Source organism: Salvia splendens, chromosome 6, assembly GCF_004379255.2.
Source record: "Salvia splendens isolate huo1 chromosome 6, SspV2, whole genome shotgun sequence".
NCBI lineage: Eukaryota > Viridiplantae > Streptophyta > Magnoliopsida > Lamiales > Lamiaceae > Salvia > Salvia splendens.
In genome coordinates this window covers 4351842-4367187 of record NC_056037.1, presented here as the reverse complement: position 1 = coordinate 4367187, position 15346 = coordinate 4351842, and the positions used below count along the sequence as shown (strand labels likewise).

Sequence of the window (15346 nt, the reverse complement as noted above, 5' to 3'; positions counted from 1 at the left end):
CAAAATAGAAAAGATAAATAAATAAATAGTTCATCCCAAATTGAAATAAATTGTTATAATTTGTACTATTGTACGTATAAAATGAATCTATATGTATGACAAATGACAGAGTGAATTTGTATATACTTCTCCTATACCGGACAATAATTCTGGTTATATTGATATATCAGTTTATACCCAGTTCAATGTGGGTATGTATATAAAATAAATTTTGGGTACGTATATAAAATAAATTTGTTTATTGAATATAGATATGTGTATCATTCGTAAAAACATTATAATTTTTAAATTAATATGTTATGTGCTGTTAATTGATATATTTTGTACTTTAACTAATAAGTCATTAAGTTCTTATTTTAAAATAGTTTTCAATTATATTACTCTATTTGTTCACTATTTAGAGAATAATTTTGCCATTTAGATTGTCCACCATTTATAGAATCATTTACTTTATTCCACTTTTAGTATACGGATCTCACATTCCATCAACTTTTTACGGTCATAATCTAATATAAAATTGATACTTTAAATGGGTCACATATTCCACTCACTTTCTCCCTTTACTTTTTTTCACAAAGTCGAACAATTTCTTAAAACTTGTGTCGAGTCAAAATGGTTCTTTAAATGGTGGACAGAGGGAGTATTAACTAATGTATGTATATACTCTGTCACAAGATAAGCGAGTTATATTCATTTTTGGGATGTCCCACTGTAAGTGAGTATTAACTAATGTATGTATCTATGGAGGTGCGTTATATTGTTAACTTTTTAATTTGCTAACTCTGTTAACTCATCAACGCGGTGTATTAAAAATGTCAATACGATGACATTAAAATATCAACGCATAATGTCAACACAGTATATTGAAATGTCAACAAAATTATGTGTTAACATTTTAATACATTGCGTGATGAGTTAGCATAGTTGGCAATTTAAGAAAGTTAGCAATTGATCATACATCTGAATGTATGTGTGTATATATGTATATCCTCCACCTATTTTATTATTATTTTTAATTTTATACTTTTTATCTCTCATATATTTTACTCCCTATATTTTAATTCTTTAAATATCAATTCATTAAATTTCATACCTAAAAGAAATGATGCGTTTATCTTGGGACGGATGAAATATATTGATTAGAATATCGTACGTTTTGTAAGAATAATAAGGTGACGAACCGATGTCTAAGTTATTAAAAGCAAGAAAATCATAAACAAATCCTGTAAAGTAGTATTAACAAATTTAGGAATTTTTTAATTATTGCTATTCCCTCTTAAAGATTCAATCCTCAAACCACTACCCCCATTTTGATAAATAAAAAAGAAAAAAAAAGAATAAAAGGGAAGAAATGGTGAAACAATTATACTCTCTATTTTTCTCTTTTCTCTTTAGACCGACATGCATGTTTTTGTTATGAAAACTTCTAGTAGTACTTTTTTTCTCTTTAAACCCATATGCATGACAGCATGAAGGCCATCTCTTTTGTTACTAAATAAACTTAACATAATGGTGTGTAACATACATAAAAAATAAAAATGCCAACTAATAATGTATATGCATATTTATGACGAGTAACAATAATAACAGGAAAAAAAAAATGACGGCATCTCAGCAAAGCTAATTTTAATTTTGTCAAATTACAGCAACATAAAATGATGATCATCATACATTAAGCGACAAAAAAAATACAATAAAAAGTAGGGAATATATTTTGTTTTTCAATATAGACAAAATTGTGACAGATCTCTCCCATCGAGGGCATTAAGGACATTTCATTTACACTGTAATTTCGAATAATCAAGGTGCTAGTTAATTACATAAACCATCCATACATGCATCTATAGCCACAATTATCTACTGACAAAATTTAGAGATCTCTTCTCCCATTAACTAAGCATTATTATTAAAATCTTATGGTTCCTAATAATTAATAAGAAAAGCAATTTTTGAATAAATACTTACACATACTATATTGTACTACTATTATCAGTATATGTCTAGAGAGGTCCAGAAAGCCACAGATGTTATAGTGCCAATTGGTAGCATGGCTGAGTGGGGAAGCCAAGTGTTGAAAGTAATTTATTAACTATAGTTTACTTAACTCAACCACCAGGTTAAATTCAAACCATCTTGCTTTCCCAGTCACCCTTTCTTTGCCAACAATGGTAAAACTTGTATTTATTAGTGAGTTTGTTTATTTTTTTTAACACGGTATAAAATAGTAGGAGTCTGATTTAATTAAATGAATGGGGCCAGATTACATGATTATTAAATTCCACTCGTATACCCTCCCCCAATTATATGACAGAATTGCTAAAATACATATTATTAAAATAATAATAATAATAATAATTATTATTATTATTATTATTATTATTATTTAAAACCGACCACAATCTCAATTCTCATGCATAATGGAACTCACACATTTTAATTTTTTGTTTTCAGGTTCTCTCCCCTTTCAAAACATTACAGTAAGACTTCAAATTCCACAAAATTTATTGAGTTTGCTCAATTTTGTAATATATACATAAACAAAAGTTTCGTAAAAAATACCTTTAGCGCCTCTAAAAATAGTCTCTTTTTGCTATTTTGTTATGTCTACTAAAATAATCCATTTATATTTTACAATACTTTGTCATATGTCTCACTAATATGGAGTATTTTTTTTCTCTTTCTCTTACATACTTTACTAATTGCATACCAAAATCTCCTATTTTTAGATGACCAAAAGAGAGTAGTCTACTACATAGCTATATATCATTAGTTAGTTCGGTATGGACTATCGAACTACCTCATAGACTCTTTTGTTCGTAATTAATAATGAATATTCATTTGTCTTAACTCGAACTCCCAACCTATATACATTGATGGCGAAGAATCTAGCCAAAAAATCAAAACTGCAGCTTTATGGCCTTCTACACTTGTATTCTTTCCCTCTCTTTTTCTTTATAAACAGAGTTAATTTTGGCTAACCACTTCACCTCACCAAAAAAAAGAAGCCTTTCCTTCTCCTCAAAAGAAAAACAGAGAATGAAGAGAAAGTCTCCTTCAAATTCGTGCTCATCCTCTTCATCGTCGTGCTGCATCGAATCTCCGTCGATAATCGCACAGCCCGAACCGAAGCCCAAGGCTAAGCCCAAACGCGTCCGAGCCAAGAGAAACCAGAGCGACAGCAGCGCCACCTCTGCGAAATCGCGAAGCTCCATTTACAGAGGCGTCACAAGGTACATACACACATTGCACACATTCGTTTTCTCTCTCTTCTGATTCGTGCATGCATGCGATTATCATGACATTAATTGATCAATTCGATTATTCAATTGCGAATTAGGCATAGGTGGACTGGGAGATACGAAGCTCACCTCTGGGATAAGACTACATGGAACAGCATCCAGAACAAGCGGGGAAGACAGTGTGATTATCTCTCTCTCTCACTCACTTTAATTTTTTAATTTCAATCGAGGAAAAGTGAAATCAATGAGATCTGGGGTCTTAGCTTAATTAATTAATTACTTGATTAATGATAGTTAATTGAGCGGCTCTGACTGTGTTTTGTTTTTATGCTTGGTGATCACTTGCGCATCTGTGGCTGCCGCAGTCTATTTAGGTAATCTTTCTCCCTCTCTTTCCTTTTTGTTTATCAATTAATGTGTGCATGCAGAGGATTAGGCGAGCAATTTGAATCCATTAAATGTGTAATTAATTTAGGTGCGTATGATAATGAGGAAGATGCGGCTCGAACCTACGATCTAGCTGCTCTTAAATATTGGGGACCTTCTACCATTCTCAATTTTCATGTAATTCTTTCTCCCTCTCTCCTCATTATATTCACTTTATTACAAAGTATTGGTGAATAATAGAACTTTGTATGATCCATCTTAAAATAAAATCAATTAGTGATAGGAGAAGTGACTCATACACTTGTATAGTGGTTTGAGTAATCTCGCTGTCAGCATTTTCTTTTTCGGTTTTGGCCCATATGGGTCGGGGTAAGTTAAAGTTTTTTAGTCCACAGCCGTGGAGTTGTTTTGATACTATGTTAGAAATTCATGAAATATTTGTTTTTGTTTTATTTGCCAAATCTAAGTTGACAGGGTTTATTTAAATGTGTGTGAAATTAGAGAGAAGTTGAAAATGCATTGGATCTGTGGTGATGAAGTATTTTAAGAAGGATTGAAGCAAATGTGCTTTTGAGCACGTGCGGGGGTAGTGTGCAAACAAATTAAGAAACGTGAAAAAAGGGGATGTCCAAAGAGTGTTTGATTGATTAGATTAGGGATTATGTGTGGCATCAATGAGCAAACTAATTAAGACCAGGTAATAATTATGCAGGTAGAGGGCTACGCCAAAGATGTTGAAGAGATGCAAATTTTGACTAGAGAAGAGTATTTGGCCTCACTTAGGAGGCGGAGCAGTGGCTTTTCAAGAGGTGTTTCTAAATATCGCGGAGTCGCAAGGTAATACGTCAAGAAGCAAAGAAAAAGAAAATTCATAAACAGAGATGACTCAAACCAATTTGTTGGTTGGAGGGAAACGTCTAACCAACTAATCTATGCAAGAGAGAGATTTGCAAATATTTGTACCATGAGTCAAAATCCGGTTACAAATATGTCACTGAATACAAATTTAACTTCCATTCATACAGATTTTGACTTTAAGCATAATTTCGTATTTGGACAGGCACCATCACAATGGCCGGTGGGAGGCTAGAATTGGGCGTGTTTGCGGAAACAAGTACCTCTACTTAGGAACCTACAGTGAGTAGCCTTCATTTTTTAGTACAATACTCTATTCACTCTATAAAAAAATGAATTAACAATGTTTATTAGTAGATTATAGAAGTGTGAAAATAAGTATTAGGAACCATGGTGTAGTTACCAACCCACCTAATTAGTTGCAGAGATCTGATACTGTCTTAATATATAGTATTAAGACATATATATTAAGACAGACCTCACAAAGGAAAGTTTGTTCTTTATTAAACTCAGAAAATATTCCCTTGGTGGTGTGGGGTGGGATAGGAGTACTACTTAACAGTTTTGACTAGAAATAAAATTCAGTTGGATGGATCTAAGTAGTGTGCAGCCCAAGATAGATCGGTAGGACATAACTGACTAAATGCTCGGCCCGAAACCCGGACAAAACCCGATTATTGGGTTTTTTTTCCCTCTTAATGGCTAGTTTTGAAGAGGCATATAGGTAGTGGGATATGGAGTTGGCAGCCTTACTTAAACTGCTACTGATTAATTAATAGCCACATATTAACAACATTTGTATATGCTCAGAATTTGTCGTTGTATGAACTAGAGCAAAAGATTAACAAGAGGACTACGACGTGCTTGAACTACACAAAATAGTGTGAACAATGCATTTTCTTGCCCAACTAGAACAATTCCGAACGTATCTAAAAGTTAGGAAAAATCCAACTACTTCCGCATATGATAAGTTTTCGTCCACGAGCTCTAGTTTAAAAGCTATTTTCATTCACATGGCCCTGCTCCTACCTATGTTGTTGGTATATAGTGTTCATCAGCCATGATTTGCACGTTTAAATAATGATATGAGCAATTGTACCCTCTTGCTAGTGGACATTCAACTAATGTAATGACTAAGAAAGTTGACAAATCTTATGTAGTAACTATCATTTCTTGTCAACGCGTTTTAACATGCTGCAAGAAGTGTTCATTTCCTAGTGAATTTGACTTGAACGCGTTTTCTTCTACCACCGGCCTGCGTATGTATATCTTGTAGAGGCCTGTTGGGGTGCATGTAATTCTAAGAGGATCCCTTTTTACGCAGGCACTCAAGAGGAAGCAGCAGAAGCATATGATATGGCAGCAATAGAATACAGAGGTCCGAATGCTGTAACAAATTTTGACATAAGTAATTATGCGGATAAGATGAAGAAATTCCTACCTGAGGTGCAAGTGGAAGAGCTCCATGTGAAGCAGGAAACGAACTCAACTCCCCCCGATATAGTACAAGCAGATGAAGAACCTCACCCAGTTGCTGAAACAAGTAGCCCTAAGCCCGAACCCAAGGATTTCAACGAGTCAGAAGGCATGATCACTATGGACCCAATCGAGGAGCACGGGCACCCTTGGAATCTCTGTCTAGATACACTATTCAACATCCTCCCAGTTCCTGACATGCCTCTGGGTGAGGTGTTTGACTACAAAGGCTTTGATGATGATATCGAGTGCATCTTCGATGAGCCATTGGATGAATACGAATTCCTCCAATATGGCTGCCAGATTGAGGCAGCAGATGCAGTGGTAGCTCAGGACTTGAAAGGGCAGGACACCTTCACTTCGACTTCACCATCTTCATCGCCACTATCGACAACCACATCAGCCTGCAGCAACATCTAGTGTCCCTTCAAGTTTTAGGATGTTTAGACCTTAAGTTATTGTAACTTCAGCCAAGGAAGCTAGCTGTAGATGACAAGAGTCACAAAAGTGCTTCTGCACAAGCTCATAGTCTTTAGCTTGTTCAAGACTGTCTCAAGGGATAGCTCCATTTATCAGTATTTAATTGTAGAATTTCTTTGATCTTTCATAAAATGAATTCAGTGAGTTTTTTTTTCCCTCCTGTTTTTACATACAGAAATTTACACCATAAAAGACAGATATAACAAAACAAATTGATGAAGTGGCACATTTACACACTCAGCTTTGGCTTCACAGACCATAAACAATAAGCCAAAACATCTCATGCAGTCAAATGAAAATTTCTGGTATTAATCTTATGTCCACCCAATTATGTAAAATTAGGTAGTGATATGTGGTGTTGAGCTAGTTTGGCAAGTGTCTATTTCATGGCAACCTTGACATATGCTTTCCTCCCTCCTAACTTCTTGGCAAACATCATTTCCAACTCTGAAAATTTTCTTCACGTCTTCACCTCCAATCCTCCCTGTTCACATTTTGGCTAGATTTTAAGCAGGTTTTGCTAACATTCAGCTCATAACTCTCATACACCTAATAAACTCATTAATTAGGAATAACATTACTAAAGTCTTGCTTCCCCACTTCTTTGCTTTAATAGATAGATCTAATGCTTTAACAGGCATCATCTATTTCAGCAAAAGTGCAACAGCAGGCCATATGAGTAGACAAGAAACAACAAACATTATTATTTATGATCAACAGGTAATGCCTCTGCCTTCCAGCATTTCGAAACAACAGAGCAGGGGGAGTTGCCCGACAAAGCACATCCCGCGAATACAGTCTAACAAGCTAAAGTTGCAACACATAGTAAAAGCACTCAAGATTCAGTTGGCGGCAATATCTACAATATGCATATATATTTCGCTAATTAAAGCAAAGATAACTAGGGAGGCAGGAGATGGATAGGCATCTCACAGAGGATGGTTCTGCAGATCTATAGCAAACAGAGCTGGATGGGAAGACTCCGAGTCTCAAATGTACCACAGAGGCACTTCATGCTTTGGCAATGGATCGACAGAGAAGTCACCGGGTGCAAAACTGAACGGTGAGTCAAGTCTGAAGTCAGTAAAATTCTCCCCTGCATCGCCATTGCAAGAGTTGTACGATGATCTGCATTGCTCATACTGGAATTCTGTTGACATATAAGTAGCATTGCTCAACAGTATACTGGATTCTTGAAACGTACCAGCCTGAGACAAAGTTCCCTGTCGGAAAAAGTTGACACCTTGTTCAAGCAGACCAGCTGATTGCTGAGGGTTCTGCCCTGGGAGAATGTTGAAATTGTTTGAGTCAAAGTTACTGTTACCCTGAAGATTGTCATCATACATTGACATAAGCCCACTAATCAGTTTCTGGTCATCTTCGGGAATCCCCAATTCAGAAACATTTACACAAGTTGGAGCATTATTCACGGGTACGTTTGGAGACTTGGTTTCATTGGAAGGAGCAAGGCACACAGCTTGTTTCTCGCCGTTGATCTGATAGTTTGGTTCGGAAGAACTGAATCGGAATTGGCAGTTATTCTTGTGGTTATTCCTCCATGCTTGGTCATTAAATCCCATGAGTTTATCACTGTGGGGGCATTGAGGAAACTCACATGTGTATACCCTCTCACACTTGTGCTCTTCCACAGTAACCTGTTTCCTTTTCAGGGTATAATCTGCATCTACATCGAAGATCTCTCCCTTGATCGGAGCTACAGGTAGCACCATAGGGTTATTTTTAATGGCAGAAGCCCCAAAGTTGAATAGATTCCTATCCAGTGGCTTGCAGTCGACTGCAATGTTTGTGTCAGCTTCTACTCCATCCACGTCATAGTCACTAGCATCACTGACCAAATACAACCCGCTCCCAACAGCACATGATGATGATGGATGGCTATCAGGATATAGTTTTCTAGACAAAGACTCTTCCTGGTTGATAATAGAAAGCCAAGTTGCACTCTCCTTTGCCGTCATCTTATCCTGTAAACACTTAGACTGATGGACAAGTTTGTGTATCTTGGTGACATCAGGAAACATGTGTTTGATCACGGAGGTCAGGACACCAACCTTCCACGCCTTCTTCAGATCGTGGGGCTTCTTATATGGAGGAGGTCCTTGATCCTTGGGTAAACCCAACTCCGGCCACCAACTTTCCGTCCCAGAAGGCCACCAAGGAGGTGGGACACCCTTTTCCAGCGGGAATCGCCTCTGGGGCGGATTACAGTGCGGCATCAAAGCTGACAGCAGAGATCCAAGAGTAGTGTCCTGCAGCTCCTGAAGTGTCTGCGGAGTCGATGCCACCACACTCGAAGCCTCAGTTTTCCCAGGGATCGAATGCTCTGCCTCAGACCTAGCAATCGCAGCAGGGCCATTCCTGTCGAATCTAACTTTCTCCTTCCACCATGCGCGGAGATTATCAGATGCTCCCGTCACAGGTTTTCCTTTCTCAGGAATGATTCCATAAACGAAACCTTGAGCTTTACACACCTCCATCATCTTCAGCATGTACTTCAAGATGCCATCTTGGGCACGGGACATCTTCTTCCTCCGTGCTTGCTCTTGTGACTGGCGCTGCTTTGCGCCGTCGTCAGTCCTGTCCTTGCTCTTCTTCTGCTCCTTGAGCCGCTTCATGAGCATCCGGTCTCTCCACATCCGCTTCTCCAGCTCATCAACGTCCATCTCCTCGTCGCTGTAGTCTCCGTCCACCTCTCCCACCGGTTCGAGTTCCTGGGAGCCCTTCAACTCTCCAGGAGGACCCGTGAAGAAATCAAGATGATCACAAAACCCCATCTCCTCAAAGATATTCATTTAGCTGACAACTCCAATGAACCCAATAACACTACTACTCTCAGTCGAACTCCTAATTTTTTGTCTACACCTCAATAATACCCAAAACCTCACTCGAGGGACTTCTAAGATCACTTGAAAATCAAGGGGAAACTCCAAATCTGATCCATGAAACAAAAATAGAATATAAATCAAACAGATCCCATGAACAACAAACCAGAAATGACATAGATGTAAAGCACAATTCTTTACTCAAAGAAAAAAGTATCCAATAACCCTAAACTGCAAAACTATAAGAATAGCTCATATTTTCCTTAATCATACACATATTGGGAAATATGATATGAAAAATGTAAACAAATTCCTTGATCATTAATCCCAAGATCATCAAAAACCCTATTCCTCTGAGCAAGATCAGATTTTTACAAAAGTATAACACAAATTGAAAACATAACAAAGAGAAATATATAATGAATGGCACACAATAAAGACCATTGCAAGCATAAAACCCAGCTCACAAAACTTGACCCTCAACTATTTCAAGACTTGACCTTTACACAGCTTGATACAGAAATCAGAAGAAGAAAACTTATAAACACTGATTTCAGAAACATAAAAGAAATTCATACAGAGAAAAGCTTACCAAAATATTTTCTTCTACTATTCTGATCAGGTGCTAGAGACACAATCCAGCTTTTTTCGACTCAGATAATATATGGTAGAGAGAGAGAGAGGGAGAACATGTGAGATTGTGAGTAGTCTTTGGTGGGTGTCGCCTTTTGTAAGAGTTGAAAAGACCGATGAAGTAGAAAAGGTGCGATGTTGGAAATGGGGAGTAATATTTGTTAACCATGGTTAGCTCAGTAAAATCTTTTCTTTCCTTCTTCGGATAATTTTAATTAATTTAACCATGGTTCACACGGGTATGCCTAATGGTGGTCAACTAGAGTGTGGTGAATAATTATTTGTTTTTTTATCCTAACGAATTAATAATGATATTAGTAGCATTAATTTGGCCCTTCATCTTGCCATGGCAATAAAATTAAGCTTACTCAGTATTAGGGTAAAAATTACTCTAACACTAATGTCTAAAACTGTACTATTTGTCATATTTCTTATCCGAGTGACCATTTTTATCTTAGCAAGATCAACATGGCTAGTATGATAAATTCATTCATAATGTGTCCATTTAATAATATGATAGTATCAAATATACTCTTTTCATTAGTGATTAAGAGTTCAATTTTTTATTTTTGTTATGAATTCAATGTCCTATATCGGTTGTGAGAGCAATTAGTGTAGAGTTTTATATATTAAATATGCTTTATTTTTTAACAGTCTAGTCTCTTGGAATGTGTTCTCCTAACTAGTAAGTTTGTAACAATTTCGATTCGTTCGCGAATAGGAGTACTAGTTCATTTTTACTATAAATGTTAATAGACCACACATTTCACGAATTTATTTCACTCGCCTTTCATTTAAAATCGTAGGTTATATTTCACTAATTTTTTTACACTATTTTTCCTAGCATTTTCTAAAATATATATAAAAAAATAGAACTTCTAATAATGGATGGAGTGATTGATGATTGATATAGGAGTACTAATCATCTCTCATAACAACCATTCAAATTAATTTTTTCGTTTGTCATATTCTTTTTTGTCTTTTTGTAAAAGTTATTGCCCATTCCTCTATGTTTATATAGATTTGAAAATAATGTAGTCACTAGTAGTACTATGGATTATTTTTGCAACCAATAATTACTGTGGAAAGTGAAACTCTATCAACATATGCCAGCCATTAGACATGTAGTTCCAATTCGATGAATAAAACCGACTTACCACATGACTAGCACGGCATTTGATCTAATTGGTTATATTAAGAAATTTATCAAATTTATAGTATTTGATAAATTACAGCATGGGTTGGTGAGTATGAATATATAAGAAATTATCCAATAAACATTTGTGAAAATTGAGAATGATAAATACGAATTATACATGAATAAATATGTTAAATGTATTATAAATTTTAGTGAATATACATATGAGTTAAAATTTTATAAAAAGTGATTTTTTATTCACAAACCTTTCATACGAGGAATTTACCGTGTATGCATGCGTAATTCATACCAATGCGTCTTTCTAGATTTTCACATGTCTGATATTGAATCTTTAAATTGTGCGTGTAATTTGACGCGTTATTCTTAATTCCCACGTGTACTGGATCTTTAAATTGTTATAAGTCACGTAGTATAATATTTTTATTTTTATTTTTTGGTAAGGTGTCTTTAATTTCATGTCTATTTATAACCTAATCCCAGGGGCCACCATTTCCTTATTAAAGCATCCAATTAAATGCTGATTCTATCGTCAAGCAAGTGTATCGTAATGTTTGCAAGGAAATTAGTCATTGTAGATTTGTAGTGTAAACAACTATTGGGATACTTGTTTCTTTAAATAATGGAGTATATATCTCATGTGAAAATCAACTTTCACAAATCGTTACAAGTTACAAAGTCGTGAATTTTCAAATTCGGTATTTAAAATCTACCCATCTAAGTAACTACTTTTGAGATCTTATTTAATATAAACCTACTTAACTTCGACACAATTTCATAGCATAATATAATTGATATCATATCCTCAATTTTTAAAAAAGATATGTGTCCATATCAGTCGAAAATAGCCGGTCACGTTACACTCCAACTATCGAAAGAATCAACAGTATCCAAATAAAAAAAATTTGCATTTACCAACATATCTGTTGCTTACGTGTCTATCTATGTTTGGGTAACAAATACTAAGAAAATTACATAAATACCATATGACACGAGTCTCTATGTTTATGTAACCAATCCAATAAATAATTTAGTACTTATATAAATATATCTAAAAATGCAACATAAATATAATAAATTTCAATGCAGCAAACCTGCATTGAAAGGAATGTTGGTAGAAGGCAACCAAGTATGGCCCATTGTAAAATTAAAGACTGTAAAATTAAGAGCTTGTGTAGCATTCATAATAGTATAGCCAGGCCAATTGACTCTCATGCTTGTTCCGGACCCGGGTCCATAATTCTGATACTCGCCGTAATACAACGTGTCCAATCCGGTGGTGTCGTTCCACTCCAACCACCCTACCGGATTGATCATCTCCCCGATGTACGACTCCATGTACACGGTTCGAGAATATTGCTTCCACGGTCTCCCTAGGTAGCTCGCCTCCGCCTCTGCCTCCCCCACCACCGTGCAGTTGTGGATCGAAATGCCCGTGTTTTGGTTCGGGTCGCTCCTCCCTTGGGCTGTGAATGCCACCTTTTGGTTGGGGAGCGGGCTCCGACTGTAAAGTCGGCAGCTCTGGAAGATAGCGGCCGCGTTTCCGAAGATGAAGTCAACTGTACCCGATATGTCGCACTCCCTGTAGAACTGGCGCAACGAGTGGGCGTACAGGGTGTCCTGGTAACCCGCCATGCTACACCGGTAGAACGTTGAGATGTCTGCGCTGTTCCGTACCGCCACCGCCTGGTGCTTTTCCGGCCCTGCAGTGTTCTCGAACGAGATCCCCATCGCCACGAACCGCTCGCCGTACACAACTGTCGTGCCAAGAATAAGGTCAATTCATGAAAAAAACAGTCTTATTTTTCATCTTGTGAAAAATTTATACACGTTATTAAAAGGTGAAATACATTTATCTCTATTTTATTCCTTCTTAACACACAAAATAAAGTTGCATAACGTCATGTGCCGTCCAAGGAAGGGGACATCTTTCTTGAGACGGAGGAAGTGTTTAACAAATTTTGTCTCTTTTTGCAACTCTTGTCGTTCACTGCTAAAGACCATTTTTTATGAACGGATGAAATATATTATTACTCACTGAAAGTGGCGGAGTTGAAGGTTGTCCAGCCGTCTATGACGCTCCGGTTTCCGGTGATTACGGTGGTGTTGATGCCGTCTCCGATGAGCATGATGTTCTTCTTGTGCCTGGGGACGACGACGTATTCCTGGTAGTAGCCTTGCTTGGCGTAGATGACGAAGTAGCCATCTTCAACTACGGAGTTGTTGGGAGCGGAGGTGACGGCGTCGCCTATGGACGTGAAGTTGGCGCCGCCGTAGGGGCTGACGGTGACGGTGGCATTTGCTTGAATTCCTTGCTCCCATAATTCATCTAGAATTCGTCCTTTGTTAGGCATATGTATCATCTGTTTCCACAAATTCACCCAAACAATCACTACATTTCCTCCACAATGCACGTGCTCTCATTTACCTTTTCAATTTCTCTAACCTACCATTCTTTAATTTCAGATGAATTTCATTCATATTTTGTTACATAGATGATAAAATATTATTACTTCATGTCATACTTCACATTAGCTCTAATTTAATCATAATTTTGAGAGAAACTTGATGTATCAAGTATAAAAAATATTTGAAAGTTACTCCTCTCTAGCGTGTATATTTACATAATTATCGATTATTGAACTCACTAACACCTCTTTAGCATGTATATTTACAATTCACATTATGAAGAAAAATCGCCTATAGATTTTTATGATTGTAAAGTAGTTTAAACATTAATGACTTCTGTTCTACTTCCATAAATCAGTAATTAATGTATTTCCATATAAAAATCATACAATTAAACTAATCGGCCTGCTTATTTATTTCCTTTGCCAAACTAAACATTTAAATCTCAATTAATTACCTCGAAAAACTCGGAACGCGCCTCCAACTCCACCGCCCCGCTCCGCCGCCCCCGCCCCCGCCCCCGCCCCAGCGCATGCGTGACCAGCCCCAGCGACACGCTGTACACCGCCGCCGCATCTCCCAGGAGCGCGCCTCCGATCGCGCTCCCCGCCTCCGCTAATCCGTCGTAGCACGTCTCCTGATTCGTAACGACGGCGCTGAGCAGGCTCTGCACCCGCGACACCACCGCGTCGCTCAGATTCGCGGCGGCCGATCCGACCAGCTCGCCGCTGATGAGCTCCAGGTACTCCGCGCTCAGCTCCTGCAGCTGCCTGCAGTCGTTGAGCGCCGCGATCTCCGGATCGCTCAGCAGCAGCTTTCCGGCGACGAAATCGGCGATCGAATTGGATAATTTGCGAGAGTGATTGAGGCACTGCTTTATAGAGAACTTGGCGTAGGTTTGGGGATTGGACGGCGGAGCGTGGCGGAATGCGGAGAGGATGGAGAGGCATAGGTTGCGGTGAGGGGTGGAATTGCAGGCGGCGGAAGGTGGCTCTGCGGCGGAGAGAGAGAGGGTGAAGAGGAGGAAGATGAGAAGGGGCTTTTTCGACATTTTGGTTTGTGTTGTGAGAATTGAGAAGAGAGTTTGTTTGATATATGTAGGCTTTAAGAAAAGATGATAATCTCCATCTCTCTCATATTCACTTTTGTCAAGCTTTTACAGTTTTTCTTTGACATCCCATGCACATTGTACTAGGAATTTTGAGACTATATATCTCATTTGATTTGAAAATACAACTTGGTAAATTCATGATGTTACTGTAAGCTTTCCTATGTACTACTATTGTTTTGAGACTTTACCGCGTCACCCATGGAGTGCTCAACACTTTGTGCAATGCATAGATCACCAAAGCATTTCACATTGAATATTTTGTGAGTCACTCTTATCATCGATTGATTTTGAATTTTACCCTAGTTTATTGCAAGCGTGAAATGTGGGAGGACTAAATTACGGTAATAAAAAAGTGTATTGTGCAAATATGCCACAATAATGATCAAACTAATAAAAAAAACACAGAAACCGTAACTTCTTGAATTTGAAAGGTCTTAATGATGATAAAACCTAAATGTCAAACAATGAAAGACACTCTGTATAAGTGATCTGGAAATTGGAAATCCTCGATAAAAGGAAATAAAATGAAATTACAAAAAAAAAAACCCAAAAATCTATTATACACAATGCCGAACCCATTTTCGGCATCTGATAATGGGATTGCATCAAGTTTCCTAACTTTTTTCTGAGATAATTCTCTCAAAGTTGGGATTTGGACATTTGGTGCACTTTCAAGCACAGTCCTTGCGAAGGTGAAGAACCAAATATTTGTTTTGAGTCCCATCAAAATATTATTATCTTTTCGATAGTACTAATTATA

The 15346-nt window shown here is 37.4% G+C and overlaps 3 protein-coding genes across 4 annotated transcripts; 1 reads left to right on the top strand and 2 right to left on the bottom strand.

The window, feature by feature from the left end:
* Positions 1-2911: 2911 nt before the first annotated feature.
* LOC121807402 (ethylene-responsive transcription factor WRI1-like) lies at positions 2912-6573 on the top strand. The gene is made up of 7 exons (XM_042207618.1): positions 2912-3230; positions 3338-3420; positions 3605-3613; positions 3715-3803; positions 4339-4463; positions 4687-4763; positions 5806-6573. Exons 1-7 carry the CDS (start codon positions 3037-3039, stop codon positions 6375-6377), a joined length of 1149 nt encoding a protein of 382 aa, XP_042063552.1. The 5' UTR covers positions 2912-3036; the 3' UTR covers positions 6378-6573.
* Positions 6574-7117: 544 nt separating this feature from the next.
* LOC121807401 (ETHYLENE INSENSITIVE 3-like 1 protein) lies at positions 7118-10027 on the bottom strand. 2 transcript variants are annotated; one of them, XM_042207617.1, is made up of 3 exons: positions 9870-10027; positions 7642-9387; positions 7118-7533 (listed from the first exon to the last, which is right to left on the bottom strand). In XM_042207617.1, exons 2-3 carry the CDS (start codon positions 9245-9247, stop codon positions 7427-7429), a joined length of 1713 nt encoding a protein of 570 aa, XP_042063551.1. In that variant the 5' UTR covers positions 9248-9387; positions 9870-10027; the 3' UTR covers positions 7118-7426. The 2 variants fall into 2 exon arrangements, with proteins under 2 accessions (XP_042063551.1, XP_042063549.1); XM_042207615.1 differs by having other exon boundaries at positions 7118-9387.
* Positions 10028-12046: 2019 nt separating this feature from the next.
* Positions 12047-15056, bottom strand: LOC121806343 (pectinesterase-like). Its single transcript, XM_042206342.1, has 3 exons — positions 13933-15056; positions 13105-13429; positions 12047-12823 (listed from the first exon to the last, which is right to left on the bottom strand). The coding sequence occupies exons 1-3, from the start codon at positions 14524-14526 to the stop codon at positions 12147-12149; spliced, it is 1596 nt and encodes a 531-aa protein (XP_042062276.1). The 5' UTR covers positions 14527-15056; the 3' UTR covers positions 12047-12146.
* Between the last annotated feature and the right edge of the window lie 290 nt (positions 15057-15346).